This window comes from Haplochromis burtoni, unplaced genomic scaffold (assembly GCF_018398535.1).
Source record: "Haplochromis burtoni strain Fernald_Lab_line unplaced genomic scaffold, NCSU_Asbu1 Contig_1591, whole genome shotgun sequence".
NCBI lineage: Eukaryota > Metazoa > Chordata > Actinopteri > Cichliformes > Cichlidae > Haplochromis > Haplochromis burtoni.
The window spans coordinates 1-19715 of record NW_024583952.1 but is presented as its reverse complement, the minus strand read 5'-3'; the positions used below and the strand labels follow the sequence as shown (position 1 = coordinate 19715).

Here is a 19715-nt window from a genome sequence, read left to right as displayed (position 1 = left end):
CAATAAGTTGTAGTGAGCTGCAGTACCAGCAGAGGCTGATACTGTATTTGAAGCCAACATTAAAACAATCATAGGAAAGTGTTTGAGACATTATTACACATTTACATGTAAACACATATTTGCTGCGTACCATCATTGCTTCTGCAATGTGCTTAATCATACCTACCTTGCTGACTACCGACTTCTTGGCTTTGAATATACTGTCTCCCTCTGCTGGTAATGCCACCTCTGCAGCATGCATGCCCATTTCAGGTTTTGAAGAGTCAAAGCATAAAATAAACATCCATATCTTATTACTCCACATGATATCGGTTTGGTGTCTCAGTCTGGAAACTTAATATTTTGGAGCTTGGCATAATGATATGTAAACTTGCCCCCGTGTCTGTGATCAGACTCTTTTTCTGAGTGGAGCTTTGTATCCTTGTCACTTATCTGGACCTGGAAGCCACAAGTGACATTGAGACTGAGGAGGTCAGGGACTGCTCTGGCTTGGAGCCTCTGGTATGAGGACCATGAGATGTACAAATGATAAAGTATTTAATAAGTGATTAAGAGACATTGTTTTAACATCTATTTGTAATTTTTAAAAGGATAAAGTCAATCAAGAGGATGCATACACAATCCTTCATCAACCGTTCGTCTGTCTTTAGTGTGTTTTTGCAGAGTTGATTTGAATCTCTATACTGGTCCTTAACATATTTCAAAGTTCATACATGTAAATTTACAACAAGCCATGTGTCAGATAAGGATGTTTAATAATTTATGTTATAATGAATACAATGCTCACTTAGTATACGAGGTGTAACTACAGAGGAATCTGTAAATAAATGAAAAAAGGGAATTTGCCTTCCGGCTGAAGCAAACGTGTTTCCATCTTATCTCTCGGTGGATTTTGGAATTGCGCAACACTGAAACCTTCTAGATACTGAAACTCCAGCTAGTAAATCACACATCAGTCAACAGTCAAGATAACATGATTAGGAAACTCAGATACTTCTAGGTAATGGGACAGTGATGTCTATTTGTTCAAACATGAGATCCTTTCATCTGTCTTTCATGCATCTTCAAGTAGATTACTGACGCAGTATGACTTGAAAGGCACATGCTCGCAGATGCAAAATCTCAAAAGCTTTTGTGTTCATTTCTATCAGACATCACTATCAGAGTGATCATAAAGTCCTTTAAATTAACATGTATACGAGTGTTGCTATTTGTTTTCCTCAGCCAGAATATATTTTCTGTGTTTATGCGCCGGCTCTCTCTTCCAGCGCTCACATGAAAACAGAAGCGTCGTCAGCACTTCCTTCCTCCACACCAACACAGACCTCAGTGAAGGCTGAGAATCCGAGGCTTGGGTGCATAAACCCTTTGCCCTACAGTGATCTACAGTGTCAACTGTCAGCAGCAGTTGCACTGTTATTTAGATGTTTTGACCAGTATGGATAAATGGAGACTCGGGTTTGCTCTGCTTCTGCTCCTCACTTCCTGTATGGACAACAAAGGTTTGCAAAACAGTTACTTTTATTTATGTAGGATCGCTTATGCAGCGCATTGTTGTTGTTGTTTCACAGTTAATCTATGTTAGGTTTTATTACCTGTATTTACCAGTAAATGTTGGTAATGTGCAAGTGGTAACTTAGCAACTGTATATCACACAGAACTGACTTCCAGTTTTACACATTTCAGCTGGTACGGAGATTCTTATGAAAATCATTGACAAACAACCAGATGTTACTCGAATATGCAGCAACGAAACGCTGAACGTGATCATGCTGATAGTGTGTAAGATCAGCACACAGAGGAGCAGAGGAGAAGAGTGCAGGCTGCTGTATAAACATGGACACAACTTTGAGCATGGATGTGACTCCAGGTTCACACTGATGAAAGAAAATCAGACTGTGTTTCTCCACCTGACAAATGTAACAGCAGAGGACGGCGGGAGCTACACCTGTGAGTGTGTACAGACTGGAGGAACATATAAGCTCCAGCTCATGTAACTGTGGAAGGTAAAGTGTGGATTTAATACCTTTTATAACCGAGCCTCACTGTATTACTGTGGTTATTGATAACTGGTATCATATCAATCAACAAAGGTTTGTATGAAGCTGGGGTCACCTCACGACTGTCCACATATCTTTAAAAAAAAGCAATTAAATCAACAAAATCTGCTGTTAAACAGTATAAACAATAAAATCAAAAATCACTTAATTTCAAGAACATATTATATGACACTATAGCAACAGAGGTTAATATCATGATGCTGCTTTATAATTAACTCATTAACTCACTGGTGATTTTCTCATTTCTTTTTCTTTTCTAGGCACTGAAAGCCATGAAGTCACCACCAGTCCTACAGAAATACATTTTAAATGGTCTTTCTATGTTTTAATTGGAGTGCTTGTAGTCTTAATCATATCTGGAGTCATCCTTGGATTTATATACGTAACAAAATGCAGCAGGTAAGAGATTATTATATTATTATATTATAATGTCTGTGAAGGTTCTCAGTCAGTTCTCAGTATTATAACACGGTTAGGGAGTATAACCATATTATGATCATATTTACTGAGGCATTCACAACATCTCATGCAAACTCTGTCACATATTATTTAATGTAACATTTATCTTACGCTGACGCTCATCTTATGGTCGATGTGGCTTTATTTTTTTATTGTCCTGCACAAGCTCTTTATTTAAAATCCACATATGTAAAATAAATATTTTCATCTCGGTTCTAAGAAAATGCAGAATTTTTGAAAAACATTTTTTGGTAAATTGTTTTCCCAGCAGAAGACGACAGCTGCCAATAACCAGTCCTGAAATAATAACTGATCCTGGAAACACAGAAGCGTACATGGTAAAATGTTGCACTTACTGCATTTTTTAACTGCTTTTCATTGGTAGTCAAAGCAAAGAGTGGCTATTTTAAAGACTCTAAAATATAAAACATTTTTTGAGTTATTGAGTAAATTGACAGAGTGAGCATCATATTTGATTTCTCGAGTTCATTTAACACAATCCAGTCACTGTTTCTGAGACAGAAACTACAGAAAATGTCAGGGAACTAGTCTGTTATCTCACAGATTACTGATTACCTGACAGAAAGGCCACAGCCTATAAGACTAGACAGCATTCAGGCTCCACAGGGGCTGTGCTGTCGCCACTCCTGCTCAGCGTGTGCACCTCACACTTTCGATGTATTAATGGTGGGCAGGTGGAGGAGTACAAAGCACTAGTGTATGATTTTGCGTTGTGTTCTCAGAGGAATCATCTGGCCTGAATGTGAAAAAGACCCATTAGTTGGTGATCGAAGACGATGATAGATGGCTGGCATCTATAATAGGACAGGATGTTGATTTGGTGGTGGAGTGCAAGCACCGCTGACAGCAGGCTGAACTAGAAGAACAACACAGCGGCAGTAGACAAGAAGAGTATGAGCAGTCTGCTTACTAATGAATTGGAGACTTTTTAGCATATACAGTAAAACTGGATAAGCGCACTTGCTAGATGCCTAAATGTAAAGTGCCATTCATAATGATTTAACACTGCATGACCGTGATGTTATAGCGAATTGTTGAAGACGGGACAAAATGTCTGCACATTAAACTTCAGGTGGTTTGGGCCCATCAAGCGTTTGTGCTCAGGTGTCTGTAAGTTGATGGTTGGGGCATGTTTAAAGCCTAATCAGGGCTGAACAGTGAAAAAGAGTTATGTGTGTTTTAAGGACAGGAGCTTGACACAGGAAGACTGAAGATGGTCAAGGTGACGACTCATTAATTACTGGGGAAACACTCAGCTTGAATCAATCATAAACATCACTCTTAAACAAAACATGAATATTTGTTTAAGAGTGAAACATCAGCGTTCCTCCAGATGATGTCTGCGTGAGCCTCTTCTTAATAAAACCTTTAAAATATTCAGATTAGTAACAGAAGGTCACTAATGCTTTGCAGGTAGTAGACAAACTTTGTGGTATGAAAAAGATCAACATTTTATTTTTGTTAAAGACAAAACTTTCTTTGTAAAACAGTCAAACTGTACTTTGAATGTTTGAAATATTCAACATGATCATGTAAAACATTAAAACAAAATTTACTCAAACATCTACAGGTGAGTGAAACAGGTAGCAAAGTAACAGCAGTGGCAGCAAGCCTGCCTCCGTTTTTATCCACCAGAAAACCATTCATCATGTTATACTAAAAATAAATCTCTTTAAATGCAATACCTTAACAACAACAACAACATAATAATAATAATAATATAATAACAACAATAATAACGTTCCCTAATCATGTCTCTTCAAACATTTACATAAATAGTAAGCGTGTTGATTTTAGAAGTTGTTGTAATTAAAGGCCATTCTTCGTTTGCATGGAGACACTGTGCGGCTCGGTATTCTGCTTCCTGCAAAAGAAAAGATGAAAAAATACATTTTTGAAGTAAAACGAACAGCAGAGAAAAGTTCGGCAAGTGCAACATTTTACCGTGTACAGTTTCCATGTGTCGTTTCCACGACTGATTATTAGTGCCGGATGTTTTCTGTTGTCAAACAACACAATTAAAAAAGAAAAGGTGGTTATAAATTTGCTATTTCATACTATTTATACAGCCGTTAACTATTTGAGCTATAAAAATCTCTTACCTGTTGTATTTCTTGCTGTAGACCAGTCCAAGAATAACTCCAGATGTGATGATGAACACAGCTGATCCAGCTGCAGCATAGAAGAAAGTTACTTCTGCAGAACTGTTTGTGGTGGCATTGACTCCGTCTACATTATTTAAAAACTCTGAAAAGTAAAACAGGTTCTAATCAATTATAAGGGAACATTAGGATGCTACGCATTCTTGCCTGTCATGTAATATTAACTTGTATTAAGTGTGTTGTCATAGATTTAAATTCTGAACATTGTTTTATAATTGGTTTGGTCAGATTAACTGCTTCACATTTTTCCTTAAATAAAGCTTTTTGATTTCTTTGACAATTACAGCAGACGTGTCAGTGATAATTATTATTACAATGTTACCACTGCAGAAAATTAACAGAGAAATACATAAAGTGTAAATCGTAAAAGTTATTAAACTAATCCACAGTTTACCTTCCACAGTTACACTGAGATGAAGCTTTTTTGATCCTCCAGTCCTGTACACACTCACAGGTGTAGTTCCCGCCGTCCTCTGCTGTTAAATGTGTCAGGTGGAGAAACACAGTCTGATTTTCTGTCATCAGTGTGAACCTGGAGTCACATTCATGCTCAAAGTCGTGTCCATGTCGATACATCAGACTACAGTTTTCTCCTCTGCTCCTCTCTGTTTGAATCTTACACACTATCAGCAGGATAACTTGTGTTGTTTCATTGGTGCACAGTGGAGTGACATCTGCTTCTTTACTAATGGTTTTCACACGGCGCTCCTGGACAGCTGCAGTACAAAAAAATAAAAGTCAGTTCAGTATGAATTACAGCTGCTAAGTTAGCACTGCCTGTATTAAAAGAAATAATAAATAATAAATAAAACATTTATTGGTAAAGGAAATATTCTCCCTCTAAAAAACAACATATATTAACCGTTCAACATCAAAACGCTCTACATAAGCGATCCTTTAGAAATAAAAGTAACTCGTGCACGATACCTTTTCTGCCTGTACAGAACGGCAGCAGAAGCAGAGCAAACCACAGTTTCCATCTACCCATACTGGTCAATACATCTAAACAACTCTTTAACTGCTGCTGGTTGTGTACACTGTACTCTACTGTACTGCAGGGTGGAAGTCAGATACACCCCTTTGCATTTATCTGCAGCTACCCAAGTTCAGAGGACTGAGCTGCTGTTAAAGCAGGAAGTACTTTTATGGGTTCAAACGTAGCCTCACCCATTATTGTTGGTTTAAAATTATAATTCATGAAGCAAAAACATTGAAGGAAAACCAAACGCCAAGAAATGTAAATATTACATGTAACTGATGTGTTACCAAATAACACTCACATTACAGCTGTCAGCCAAATCCACTCAAACCCTGCAGTCCTCTAGTGGTTCCACACTCCCACTTAACATCTAGAAGTGACACACCTTTCTCCATCTCTGGAACAGTCATCCCTCTTTTATAAAGTTTTCCTTTTTTTAAATTCAATTTGAAGATCTACCTATTTTCAAGTGTCTTTCAGGTCACTTTAAAACCCACCCCAGCGGGGCACATCTTGATCTTTGTAAAACATTTCAAAGCAACAACAGAGGATTAATGCGCACGCATGTTAAACCCGACACATGCACAGCCTCTGGTAGTTTGTGGTGCTGTACAATCCTCTGGTCTGTGAGATGCAGCTGTGTGGATGAGGTGATTGATTTGGGATTAAAAATACTTTATTAGAAATTCTGTATTTATTAAATGTGATTTTAATCAAACAAACAGACATGAAGCAATATAATAATATAGATTTGTCTGAGATTCACAGTTGTGGAGTTGATGGTTTCACACAGAATTACATAAAATGCAACAACAAAACAACAGAACAAAAAAGGCCTCTAAGCACATTTTCTGCCCTCTGATTGACATGTTAGTCTACAGGACCCATTTTACTTTACAGATATTATAAACAGATATTATCTGCACCTTGTATACTAAATAGATATTGAATATTTCCAACTTAGTACTTGACAGTTTCATAGATTGCATAATCAACATGTAACTCTTTTCCTTCTATTCCCTGAGTATTAATGTACATCACTGTGACATCACAGGTAGCTGGACTGGAGTTAGCGTCATGCTGGGGGCGACCTGACGAGATAGTTTGGTAGACATCAGTGGTCGGGTGTTGAAGGCTCATGTAGGGGTCCACTTCATCCTAAACAACATTTCGGATTTAAACATATTTAATATTTATTATAATATTTAATTGCAGTGCTGTTTGAAAATAGACACGCTGTCACATGACCCTAAACATTTTGAGAAGTGTGAAACAGAACTACGTCAAACTCACCAAAGTCTGCAGAGTTTCAGATCTGGTTAAGTTAGATGGTCCTGGTTGGTTTTCTCTGTTAGAATAAAAACATCAGAGTTTACAGGGTGAACATTAAATACCTCCAACCTGCTGATGTGGGCATCTCTTCATGCTGCTTTCAAAGAAGCTAAAAAAATCTGACATTTTCAAATCATGAAGTGTTATTTTACAAGTTTCACCTGGGAGGATTTCTCCTCAGGGTGACACAGCACGTTATCCCAACCACAATGATGAGCGTAGCAACAGCAGAGATGATGACGACTGTTGCCATGAACTTCATGCCAGAAAACGTGTCGTCCTCTACTGAACATTGACGCAAAATAAATAAATCAGAGACGATCAACATTATCTTGAAAAGCATAAAAAAGACCAAACAAGCTTACATTCCACTGTGATATTAAGACTTAAAACCTGAGTTTCTCTTTCATATGAGCATTCGCAGGTGTAGTTGCCACTGTCTGCTGCTGTTAAACTGGTCAGGTGGAGAAACACAGTGTGATTCACGTCTATCAGCGTGAACCTGGAGTCACAGCCGCACTTTAGTGGCTGCTGTAGTCTGTATAGCTGGCAGCAGGTTTCCCCTGTGTGTCTCTCTGTGCTGATCCAACATTTCACTAAAACCAAAGTCAGGTTCTGACTGGTGCACACTGGAGTGATGTCTGGCCCTTTTCCAGTGGTTTTCACAAGAGTCACTGAGTGAAAAGGACAAAATTAACATTTTACCAACATCAGTACAAAGAGTAGAGCTTTCTATCGTAAACTAGGTTTAGTGCCGTACCTCTGCTGTCAGCGCACACACACAGCGGCAGAAGAATGAGCCATCCACGTCTCCATCCGTCCATAGAGCCAAGAGATTAAACTCAAGTCTACCTGCTACGTTCTTTTAATACTCTGTGTTAAGGCACAGTAACCTGTACGTGACCTGATGTGACGTGGATTGAAACAGAAGTGAACCTGACTGCTTCTACTTTCCTGTTAAAATACATCAGTTCCTATAAGTCTCATATACAGTGATGTGAGTTAAAAGGCTTTCACAGCACTCTACACAGACCTGTGAAAAAAATGAACACACTCTTGCTTTCTCCGTGGGACAGGTTAGCAGTCACGTACTGCTGATCAAATGCACTCTAACAAATAAAGTGTGAGCACTTATATACAAACAGATGCTTTGACACTTTTCAGGTCGGGATCACTCAGGTTTGTGCTGATACTCTGCCACAATCCTCTCAAGAAATTCACCTCAAGTTCAGATCGTGCGAAAAATGTAAAAACTCGGTTAGCATGTTAAATATTAAAGTTCACGACAGCACAGTTAGAAAAAGACTGAACAAGTACGGCTTGTTTGGAAAGCTTGCCAGGAGAAAAGAAGATGGCAGTGCACCCGCAACTTTGGTAGCAACGTTGCAAAGCCAACCAGCACAAACACCTCACACCAACTGTCAAGCACGGTGTGGGAGGAGATGTTTTGCACTTGTTTTGCAGCCACAGGACCGTGGCACTCTGAATCGACCGTGAACCCTTCTGTAGCAAAGTATTCTACAGTCAAATGTGAGGCTGTCTGTACAACAGTTAAAGCTTGGCCCTAACTGGGTCATGCAACAGGAAAATAATCCCAAGCACACCACAAATCGAGACGTAAGCTCAACTTAAATGCAGCGGTAGGACCTTAAGGCCTAAAAGAAAGTCCCCAAACATCAATGAACTTAAGCAACACTGTAAAAATATAAAAATGATTTAAACGACCGATACAGAAAACGGTTACTTAGTTATTTCAGCTAGAAGTGTTTCTACAAACTATTTGATGGGGGTGCGTAGGAGTGCAGAGGAGTCCTGAGAAACTCTCTTTTTCACAAAGGCTGATGGGTAAACTTCAACTTCTCAGTTCTCACTTTCAGGTGCATGAATGCAAAAATGTTTCATGTCGGCTCTTATTTAAGTTTCATATAAGACGTCTGTGGTCAATTTAGTTTGTGGTCGACGTTTGGTGATTTTGTTTTTTTGTAAACACGTGCATATGTGTGGGAGTAACATCTGACACTGGCCACAACAACACAACTCACACGCAGCAGTGCAAACAGTTAAAAACAGCTGCTTTTAATTTGAATGAATATAAAACCCTAAAAGCAGATCCCATATCTTATTGCATTGAAATTGAGGGCCTAGAGGCACATAGCAAAGGAAATAATGATTTAATGATATAAAGCTTGCTCTGTGGTTTTCTTCCATTGTTTAGTTTAACAAAAAACTAGCTGAAGATATGAACACATCAGTAACAAAAAGAAAAAAACTGAAAAGAAATCGTTGTTTCTTAAAAAGGTATATTCTGATATATGTCAAAACTTTGATGTCTCTTTCTTTTCTCTATTTCCTGTTTCAGCTGGGCGGTCACCGTAGTGATGGCTGCATCTCTATCTGTCGCCTCCTCGCTGTTGTAAGCCTGACGTCCCACAGTCTGGTAGAACTCATCTGACTCCCAGTAAAGGCTTGTGTATGTAGCATCATAATCGATTTTACCCTGTAAAAACATCCAAATGTGTAAGGTTTTTGTGCTCATAAACAAGCTTTCCATATATATTTGGCAGCCAGTGACTCACTTTAAAAAACACAAGGTCACATAATAGTTCACACTATGAGCTTATGCACTCGGGCTGTGATCAGGAGACCTGTGCTGCTGCTGCTGAGGTTCGCCCTCTCTCTGTGGGCTTTGGCCAGCTTCATTGCAAGCAGATGTTACATGAGCAATAATGGCTGCTTCCCAACTTCCTTCTGCTTCTGCCAGATTAAAGCTAGCATAAAGGTGGGATTTGGGAAGTGATTGCAAAGAGTATCATCAGCTTAAATTCAAATTGAAGACTGTCACCTTTGACCTGCATGCAGGCGTGACCCCATCTGTGTTTGCTGAGCGAGTATCTCGGTGGCCTGAGCTGCAGGGAACACAGACTGCAGCTCAACCAACAAGAGCTTGCTTTATATTTATAATATATTAAGGTGACTATCAGATTTAACGTCTCCAAATCATTTTGGTCTAAAAGTTAAGCTTGATTTAGATTAAAACGAGTGTTTAGGGTCAGTGACTTGAATGGAAAACTGAGGTTTCTTTATATTTTGGTGCTTAAACCTTTGGACAGTTGTTGTTCTATTGTAATTACCGAGTGCTCGGTCTCTGTTCATTTTGCACTTGACTGTCCATTGATTTCCTCGCTGCGTCTCTTATGAGTTTTCCTCGGCCTCTTCATGCCCTGTTAGTTTCTGGAGTTTTGTACTTCTTGGTGATTCTTCCTTTTGTAGCATTTATAGGGACATTACCATCCGCCTCACAGTGAAGCTTGGCTTTTGTTCTGCTCCGTACTCGCGTTTGTGTCTGACTTTAAGCCAAATCGTGACATTTCGAGCATTTTAAAGGTAAATAAAGGTTTCCACATAATTAAGCTGGAAAAAATGTTTCATGTCCTGCTACAAGTGTTGTTGCGAAACCTGAATCATACTGAAAGTCTGAGCTGTTCGCTTTACCAAAGTCCCCCTGGTCTTTCTCTCTCACTACTGACCCTGAAAGCAAAGAAAAATCCCTTTGACTCTCAGTTCTCTGTCTCTAAGATGTGCATCCTTTAAGAGACATCCTTGTTTGTCTTAAGTGGGCTCCTCCAAAGCATTATGCTCTAAACACTGGCAGCATAACTGTCAGGCAGCGTTTTTGAGAGTGTCGAACATTTTTATTTGATCCTCTAAGCAACATTCGTGAGGTTTTATCGCTTAGTGCCAAGTGTAACTTTTTTTTTGTTACACCATCTCTCTGAATAATAAGTGCACTGCTGCAGTGACATGTGCACATGGTGAAGTGCCAGCTGCCAACTAACTGAGAGGATTTTCAAGTGGTTTCATTTCCCAACTTTTATTTTCTGACTTATACAGAATTTATGCATCTCTCCAAGTGTTTTATGTTGCATTGGATAAGAGGGTTAGCTAGATTTCTAAATGTATAGTTTGTAGGAATGCACACAATAAATTGGATGTTTTTACTGTGTTACAAGAACGCAGAACAACAGAATAAAGAACAAGAGGATTCACTTACTATTGATACAGGTGGCTCTTTCCTTGTAGGGTATCTGTGAACAAAAGTGACAGTTAGAGCCATGCTTCAGTGAAACAGATGAGGTAATCCTAAATCTATTACAGGTTCAGTTACATACAATTTGATTGAAATTAGTGTCTAATGTTCTCTCTAATCTTCACAATTAAATCATCTTTACAAACTAAAATTGTTTGATTACTGATTGTCCAGTTGTTTAAGTTACAGTTCTTTTCTCTGCGTGTTGTAAACACAAACTGCTTAAATTTAAAGTACAAGAAACAAATTTTCACCTGCAGCGATTTTGTCTCAGGATAAATCCGAGGACAACTCCGACTACAATGACAATTCCAGTACATATACAAATCACAGTGATAGACATCAGCTGCCTCACTGGAGAAGTGTGAGCTTCTAGAAAAAAATCACAAAAGAAAAAGTTAGAAAACGTAGAAAAACAGAGTAAAACCAGACTTTAGACATTACCTCCAGTTTTAATGTTAGGATCAGTACAAGAGCTAATGTCCCTCAATTAGTTTTCATTTTAGTCATGATTCAAAAGAATGAGTCTGTGATGCAGGTCCGATTTATTCAACAGCAGTCTGCGCACAACTCGAACAGCAGCACAGGAGGCAAACAGAAACAGGTATGAGAGAAAGAACAAAGCAAACACGCACCTTCAGCCGAGATAAGGAGATGGATAATATCTGTCCCATCGCTACGGGAACACTCACAGGTGGACTTCCCACTATCCTCAGCTGTTAAATTGATCATCTGGAGAAACACGACTCGGTTTTCTTTTACCAGCCTGAACCTGGAGTCGCACTCGTTCTCAAAGCCCCGTCCATGTTGATACTGCAGACGACAGCCTTTAGGCCTGTTCCCTTTTGTCTTTATCGTGCACACTATCCAAATGTAATCCACTCTAGACTTGGAACAAAGTGGAGTGACATCTTTTTGTTCCCCAATGGTTCTCATGATCGTCTCTGCAATTAAAGAAGATGTAATGAAGATCTCTTTGGCCTAATTGCGCCAACTGTCTCCAAAAAAGGGGTTAAAGGCTACTTTAAGAACAATAGGTCAGTGCTATAGTCTGCTGTTATTCTACAAGACTTTAAAACTGATGGGATGTGTGTAATCATACAGTACCTTCAGTGTCAAAACTCAAAGACAGAGGCAGAAACAGAGCAAACCACAAAGCCCTCTGGTCCATAGCTGCAGCAATGTCCAAACAAATCAAGACGTTATACCCAGAAGAAAACGAAACCTGCTGAATGCAATCCTTTGACACACTAATCATCAAACCACAAGAGAAAAAGTATCAAGTAGAAGTGGAGTCAAGGTAGAAGTGCCGAGACAGGGAAGCGCAACAAGCAACTGCTTCTAATTGTCAACTAACATTCAGCCAATGACTAAACTGGAGGGTCTTCATTTTAATCACAACATTAGTGCTAAAGCACATCGGCCACAGTGTTTATACCCCTCAGAGGCTTTCACATCACAGGTTTTAGATATAAGGATATAATAATGTATCATAATAACCCTTTACACCTTTAAAAAATATTTTTTAAGTCTCAGATGAACGCTAACAGCCACGTTTCGTCACAGCGGAAAGCTCTGCTGGTTTGTTTTGCCAGCCTTTTACATGGGATTCTTGATGTAATCCCAAAGGGATCTGTGCTTCCTCCTGGAACTTAACTGAGGTGCTTGTCAACCAAATGTGTAACCCACACGTGACCTATTACACCGTGTCATGATCTCTTTAACAGACACTCAACGCACCCTTACTGCCTCTGATTGTCAAAGATAGCAGCGAGATGCTGCTAATCATCAACTGATCATCAGCACGTGTGAGGGCCTCTATAAAAGGGGGCTTTGCTGGTCTGGAGCATTCAGGTGTGTTTTAATACATTATGTTCTCATGAGGTCTGTGACAAAAAGTGTCACATCTCAGACGCCACAGGCCTCAAGTATCATGTTAAACGTTAAAGTTTATGAAAGAAAAGACAGCGAGTATGGCTTGATTGGAAGTGTTTCCTTAAAACAAGCCCCTCTTTTCAAAGAGCAGAGCAGCTTGGGTTAACTTTGCAAACTTGCATCTCAGCAAACCACAAGACATCTGGAACAAAGATCAAAGTGGAGATGTTTGGTCATAATGCACAGCACCACGTTCGGCTAAAATTAAACGAGCATATCACCACAAACACCTCATATCAACTGTCAGCACGGTGGCGGGGGGGTGATGACTTGGGCTTGTTGCAGGCACACGACCTTACCTTGGGTACATTACCTTGGGTTGACCTTGAACTCTGCTGTGTGCCAAAGTATACTCGAGTCGAATGTGAGGCCACCTGTCTGACAGCTAAAGCCTCGCTCAACCTGAGTCATCTAACAGGACAATGATCCCAAGCACAACTCAGCAGCAAATCTACAACGGAAAGTAAAGAATGAGGTGTCGCAATGACCCAGTCCAACTCCAGACCTCTGATCTTGTATGAAAGCTGCATTAAAACATAGTTCCTCAGCTACAAGCAGACAGTTGAAAACTGAAACTGCGACAGAGAGACAGGTAAACAGACAGAAATGTAAAATTAGACACCAGACCAAACAAGCAAAGACACAGAGCGGCTGTTGCTCTTGTCTTCAGTATAGATCTGAAAGGTTGTCACTGCGGTAAATGTGCATGTGATGATATAGTTGAATGATATGGTCAAGTAGTGAACAAATGAAACTAGGTCAAAACATCACAGTAATGCATGTTAGCTGCTATTTCATTTCTGCTTTCAGCTACTATTAATAAACAGAATCATGTACAGGATTGTGTTAATGCAACGCTACATGTATTACAGAAAGAAGCACGTTAAAGTCAAAGTGGCTGTCTGGGACAGATGTTGCTCCTGAGCGAAGCATGCAGGCTTTAAATGATGAGCAAAGCACAAATAGGACGGAGACAGAAGCAGCGTTTAGGGTCAAACATTAGAAAACTCCCTCCATGATCATACAGACATGTGACTGTCCAGTGCTCTGACAGTATGGGAGGTAATAAATCTTTGAATGTTGTTTATTTTAAGGTTTCTACTGTCCGACTTTGGTTGTAACCTTAGTTTTCTGTGCTTAGCTAACAGGAGTGCTACCCAGTGTGCTCTTCTGCTGCTGTGGCCCAATGTGCTGTGCATTCAGAGATGCTCTTCTGCCTACTTTGATTGTAATGATTGGTCATTTGAGTGACTCCAGCCTTCAGCTTATAGCAGTCATGCTCCCCTGACCTGTGGTATCAGAAAGGCCTTTTTCCACCCAGAGAACTCCCACTCACCTGATATTTCCTCGCTCGCACTATTCTCTGTAGAGATCACTGTGTGGGAAAATCTCAGTAAATCAACAGTTTTTTAAAATACTCAGACCAACCAATCTGACACCAAAAATCATGCCAAGTTCAAAATCACTTAGATCGTCTTTCTTTACCATTTTGATGCTCAGTGTGGACTTCAGCAGGTCATCTAGATCGTGTCTACATGCCTAAATGTTATTTGCTGATTAGCTACTTGCATAAATGAGCAGCTGAACATGTACCTAATAAAAATAGAGCAGCATGGACTATAAGGCTCGCAGTGAATAATGGTCAGGTTACAACAGATGTTTTGATGGAGGCGTTTGTATCATAACAGCTGCACCATCAGCTGAAAGCAAACAAGTCATGAGCCTTTTTAACAGGATGCAACAGATAGCACCCCAGAGCGAGACCCCCTCCTACACAGACAGTGGCAATGATAGTCCATTGTTCCAAGATGCAAGATGCTTTAGCAAAGGCAAGGCTATGTGCACATAAGGAGGGGGCGGTAATACTCCAAAACATACGAAGCTTACAAGAACTTCATAGGAAGAAAGCAAAATAAGAACAAAACCGCAGCTTCAGGAGCCTCTCATAGTTTCAGGTGTGGGTTTTTGTGGCCTGCTCTTTGTGCCGTTTGCTCTTGTTTGTTAGTAATGCTGGTTAGATCGCTGTCTGATAATGGCTTTTCTTTTTCATCTGAGAAATGCAACCAAAAAAGAAAAAAGGGGGAAAGCAAAGCTCACAATCAAGTATAACAGATGCTGCCTGACCAGCTTCAGCCTTGTTCTATACATTGTTGTGGGTGACACATAAACAATTATCTCTGAGACCTGCCAGCAGAAGGAGAAGAAAAGGCAATCGCAGATATGATTACAAACACTACAGATATCGGAACATAAATTATGCATCAGTGGACACAATTAAGTTCTCATTAATTGTGTCGACTTTTGACACTTTGGGGATGAGGCAATGAAATTAATCCAGTTGTTGAATGATAAAATAATAATCCAAACTACTAATCCTCTTCTGTGCGATTCACGAGGTATTATCACTCAGTCAGCAGCATGGGGTGATATTTAAGGAAGCGTTGACAACATATTTGATGATATCCAGAACCACCGAAATAGAAAATGAAGTACTTATTATTCTTTTTGCTTGTTCTGTTAACACATCCATGTGAACAACACTGAAAAGACACATCTGTCTTTTTGCATTTCCTCTGCAAGCTTTGAAGCCTGAAGCCAATGCATGACCCACTTATACAGTCAGACATCTCAGCAGCACTCAAACACTCTCTTTGGCTTTTACACCCCCTTACTCAAATATGACAGCGTCCTCGCTTGTATAAGGTCACGTGTGGCATTTCTACAACTCTGCGATCAAATCTTCATTTCCAAATCATATTTAAGTTCATTCAAATTACTCCAAACCGGTTTTTAAATTTTAAATCAGAATCTTTTATTGTCATTAAGACAAAAGCACAACGAAATGATATCGTGATTCATTCAAATGCGAGGAAAGCAAATCTAACTATTGACAAAAATAGAAAATTAAACTCTTTCTAATAAATAAATAGATATGTGTATATACAGTGGCTCGCAAAAGTATTCGGCCCCCTTGAACTTTCCCACATTTTGTCACATTACAGCCAAAAACATGAATCAATGTTATTGAAATTCCAGGTGAAAGACCAACACAAAGTGGTGCACACGTGAGAAGTGGAGTGGCAAGATCTGAAAACTGCTGTTCACAAACGCTGCCCATCTAATCTGACTGAGCTGGAGCTGTTTCAAAGAAGAATGAGCAAAGATTTCAGTCTGTAGATGTGCAAAGCTGGTAGAGACAGACCCTAAAAGACTGGCAGCTGGAACTGCAGCAAAAGCTGGTTCTACAAAGTATTGACTCAGGGCTGAATAATTACGCACACCCCACTTTGCAGTTATTTATTTGTAAAAGCTGTTTGGAATCATGTCTGATTCTCGTTCCACTTCTCACATGTGCACCACTTTGTGTTGGTCTTTCACCTGGAATTCCAATAAAATTGATTCATGTTTGTGGCTGTAATGTGACAAAATGGGGAAAAGTTTTGCAAGCCACTGTAAGTTACTGCTTGAGTCATTATTGATTGCAAAGTTCATGAATTCATGGAAAAATTAACTTGGTGTGTTGCTGCTCTGCCTGCATGCATGTAACAGCATGTCCTTGTGCATAATGTGAATTAAAAGGCTGCATCTCGTCACATAAATAAATTCAGTGTACGTAATACTGCTTTTCAAAATAAAAGCAATTTATGGAAGAATGAAAAATATTTATTATCGCTTTGAAAAAATAATAAATGCCTATTTTGTCCTTTTGTAACCGCACAATCACACAAAGCGTCCTTACATATAATTCAGTACCAGTGCAGACACTGGTCTATCTAACGGCAGCCCCAAAAGTCAATCCTGATGGACTCACATGTTGAAGAGCCCCACTAACCACCATCAAAAATCATGTGCAACACCTTGGATTTTGCTAGCTTGCTGAATACATGAGTTGCATCTGCAGGTTACTAACCAACCCGCAACCCTTAGCTGACAGCTTATAATGCCACGCTTTCATGCAAGACCTCTGTCTCAATATGGCCGCGACAACAGTGTACTTTAACTGGCTGAATTTCAAGTGTGTCCCTAGTGAACATAACTGGCCCTGAAGCATAAGCAAACTGATAAGCAGGTTGGAGCCACACAAGAGCACAGGAAAGATCTATAAATGTGTATTTATTGTGTATGTGTTATATTTATAGTAGAACGTAAAATATGGGGGCCTTTCTGTGTGGCGTGCATGTTCTCTCCATGTTTGAGTGGGTTTCTCTCAATCCACAGACATGCACTCAGTGGGGTTAGTTGAATTGTTGATTCTAAATAACCCATAGGTGCGAATGGTTGTCCATCTTTTTGCATCTGGCAGTCAGTCCAGAGTGTACCCTGCTTCTCGACCTGTGGCAGCTGGGATAGGCTCCAGCCCCCCTGAGACCCTGATAAGGATAAGCAGAAGAGAATAGAAGGATTTTAAGAGACTGACAATTTAATGCTACTAGTTTAATCATTTTCATTGTCAGAGCTGGGGTCACATGCATGCACAAAGACACACAAGATGTGTGTCTTTGTGGCTGAAAACAAAAAAAGGAAAAAAAGCAGCAGAATAAATTTCAGTGAACCGTTTTGAAACTGCACCATCTGCTGGGTCATTTTATTTCAGTCCAGCACAGTAAGTCACAATAATGTTTGTGCCAGATGTATTATGAGCAAGAACGGACACTATATAGTCAACATTGTTCATCGGCGTTTGCATTTCAAAGGTGTTTTCACCCACCTGCCTCCCAATTGCATGTCGCTGTACATGGATGATCTGCAAGTCAGATGCTCATTGGTTGACAAGTTGGCCAGAATAGGGAAAGAAGTATAAGTGGAGTTTATGGGGGATGGAGAAACCTGAAAGTACAGTGGCTGTAGTGGGCATTGTTGTTAACACTCAGTTTCATTTCATAACTTTGCATGTTAGACCAACAATAGCACAAGGAACACTTCCTCCATCTGACAACAAGCACTGTCTTCAAGTAGATTTGGCCTTCACACTGCACCTGCTGAAGCATAAAAGAAGCGTTAAATGTGGCCTGAGGCCTGGCATGGTCTCGCAAACAGCTTTTAAGGGCAAATGACATCAACAAAAACAAATAAAAACCTCTAAATTATTTCCTTTACTTACCTTATTTACTTCATGACAAAACACCTTAGAGTTTCACAATGTTGGAGTGAGATTTTGTATTAGATGAATAAATGTGTAATTTAATAAAAACAGCAAAGCGAGTGTCTCTCGTGTAAAGCTAATAATTCAAAGCCAGCGAAATAAACTAATCTTACCGTTTTACTAGCATAAAAAGGAAAGAATGAATAAATTCACCAATAAATGTAATATGCAGCGGCGTTTTTATTGTCACGTGCGACGTCCAACTGTTGAACGTGGGTGCATGTTCGCACAGGATCCACTGGGTGGCGCCAAATAGCCAGCAGTTATTGTGCAGGGACTCAAAGGCTGCTGGGAAATTTTCTCCGAGGAAGTAAGATGAGATGCTAAAGTAGCTGGCTCCACAGAGGTAAGAGTTTGATAATGCGAGGCATCTATCGGGTCACAACGCTTACACTGACACATTAATGATGTGAAAAGTCGGAGTGTGTCGTTGGCGTGTGGCTGGGTGAAAAGTGACGTACGTAGCGTCCATTTTTGTTTGCCAGGTGTCAGCACGCGCCTCGCTAACCCGCAATGTGTTTATGAGAGTTTCTCAAACACCTGCGGTGTTTACTTTACTCTCTGTTGGCTGGTTTGCCTTCGTAAACCACTTTGTTCATAAATTGCAGGTTTACCGATGACGAAACATTAACAAAGAGGAACGTCTCAGAAGTTGCAGCTGTCTGCAGTCATGGTGAGTAAACTGAGGTAGAAATGCTTTTATTTTGTAGGATCACGCCACTTATTCTACCCTCAACTGACAGACGAGGCTTTTTCAGGAGCACTCTTTAGCTCATGTTCTTGCATGCTAATCACTGCGATCACTCAGAGAGGACATTTTCAAATGATCAAGCTGAGAAGACCTTTGCTCATCTTTCTCATCAGCAGGAGGACATAAGCACTGTGATGTCCTGGTTTTCCAGCCCGGTGTACAGCCGATACTGGCAGCACTATCGGCAGGCCATGGCGTGGCATCAGAGGCACAGGCGCGCCTACAGAAAGGCCTTGGAGGCTGCCTACGGCCCCTGCTGCTACCAGGAGGAGGGGCCCGGTGACCGGCCTCGCTATGCTGACTGGAGCAACAGCGAAGACGAGGCGGACGATGCAGAGGAAAGTAGCTCGGAAAGCGAGATTGAGTGCGATGTGAGCAACATGGAGATCAGCGAGGAGCTCCGGCAGTACTTCGCCCAGACTGAGCGACACAGGGAGGAGCTCAGTAAGTAAACAAAGGGGAGCAGGTGCTTTAAAAGGTCAATTTTTTAAAAGCGCAGCCTCTCCAGATGTTTAGTCTAAGGTGAGGAGCCTGTCTGGTATGTGTCCAAAAATGGTCCGTGTTGTCGTTCTTGCAGAGAAGCAGCAGCAGATGGAGGCGGAGCAGCAGGGCAGCTACGTGCCGGCCGATCAGGACCTACACAGCTTCTCGTTGCGGAGCAGTGTCGCCCCTCCCTTGGAGCGACCCGGCGAAAGACGCACGGCCGAGATGAAGAAGCTGTACGGTGGGGATGCGGCCAAGATCATGGCCATGGAGGCGGCGATGCAACTCAATTTCGAAAGAAAC

General features: G+C 40.4%; 2 protein-coding genes and 2 long non-coding RNA genes across 6 annotated transcripts; 2 read left to right on the top strand and 2 right to left on the bottom strand.

Annotated features, from left to right (window-relative positions):
- Positions 1-1174: 1174 nt before the first annotated feature.
- Positions 1175-2898, top strand: LOC121813367. The gene is made up of 4 exons (XR_006053671.1): positions 1175-1502; positions 1687-2006; positions 2321-2459; positions 2788-2898. It is a non-coding gene; the product is annotated as an uncharacterized LOC121813367 (long non-coding RNA).
- Positions 2899-4643: 1745 nt separating this feature from the next.
- LOC121813368 lies at positions 4644-5138 on the bottom strand. The gene is made up of 2 exons (XR_006053674.1): positions 5097-5138; positions 4644-4787 (listed from the first exon to the last, which is right to left on the bottom strand). It is a non-coding gene; the product is annotated as an uncharacterized LOC121813368 (long non-coding RNA).
- Positions 5139-5146: 8 nt separating this feature from the next.
- LOC102309418 lies at positions 5147-14563 on the bottom strand. 3 transcript variants are annotated; one of them, XR_006053673.1, is made up of 9 exons: positions 11736-14563; positions 11355-11472; positions 11065-11098; positions 7774-9510; positions 7379-7687; positions 7175-7295; positions 6975-7029; positions 5630-6839; positions 5147-5418 (listed from the first exon to the last, which is right to left on the bottom strand). XR_006053673.1 is itself a non-coding variant. In XM_042217095.1 (5 exons), exons 1-5 carry the CDS (start codon positions 7835-7837, stop codon positions 6642-6644), a joined length of 750 nt encoding a protein of 249 aa, XP_042073029.1. In that variant the 5' UTR covers positions 7838-7989; the 3' UTR covers positions 5451-6641. The 3 variants fall into 3 exon arrangements, 1 of the variants encoding a protein (XP_042073029.1); XR_006053672.1 differs by lacking the exons at positions 11065-11098; positions 11355-11472; positions 11736-14563 and having other exon boundaries at positions 7175-7298; positions 7774-7989; XM_042217095.1 differs by lacking the exons at positions 5147-5418; positions 11065-11098; positions 11355-11472; positions 11736-14563 and having other exon boundaries at positions 5451-6839; positions 7175-7298; positions 7774-7989.
- A 4500-nt stretch (positions 14564-19063) lies between these two features.
- Positions 19064-19693, top strand: LOC102309743 (gem-associated protein 8; the record flags this gene model as incomplete). Its single annotated transcript, XM_005952724.3, has 2 exons — positions 19064-19373; positions 19507-19693. Coding segments are annotated over exons 1-2 (497 nt in total), but the record flags the coding sequence as incomplete, so codon positions are not given.
- Between the last annotated feature and the right edge of the window lie 22 nt (positions 19694-19715).

Coding starts and splice junctions, on each gene's coding strand:
- LOC102309418 (XM_042217095.1), bottom strand. CDS start 7,837: ATGGACGGATGGAGACGTGGATGGCTCATTCTTCTGCCGCTGTGTGTG. Junction 7,030..7,174: donor CTGAGGAGAAATCCTCCCAG/GTGAAACTTGTA, acceptor TTATTCTAACAG/AGAAAACCAACCAGGACCAT. Junction 6,840..6,974: donor CTGAAACTCTGCAGACTTTG/GTGAGTTTGACG, acceptor AATGTTGTTTAG/GATGAAGTGGACCCCTACAT.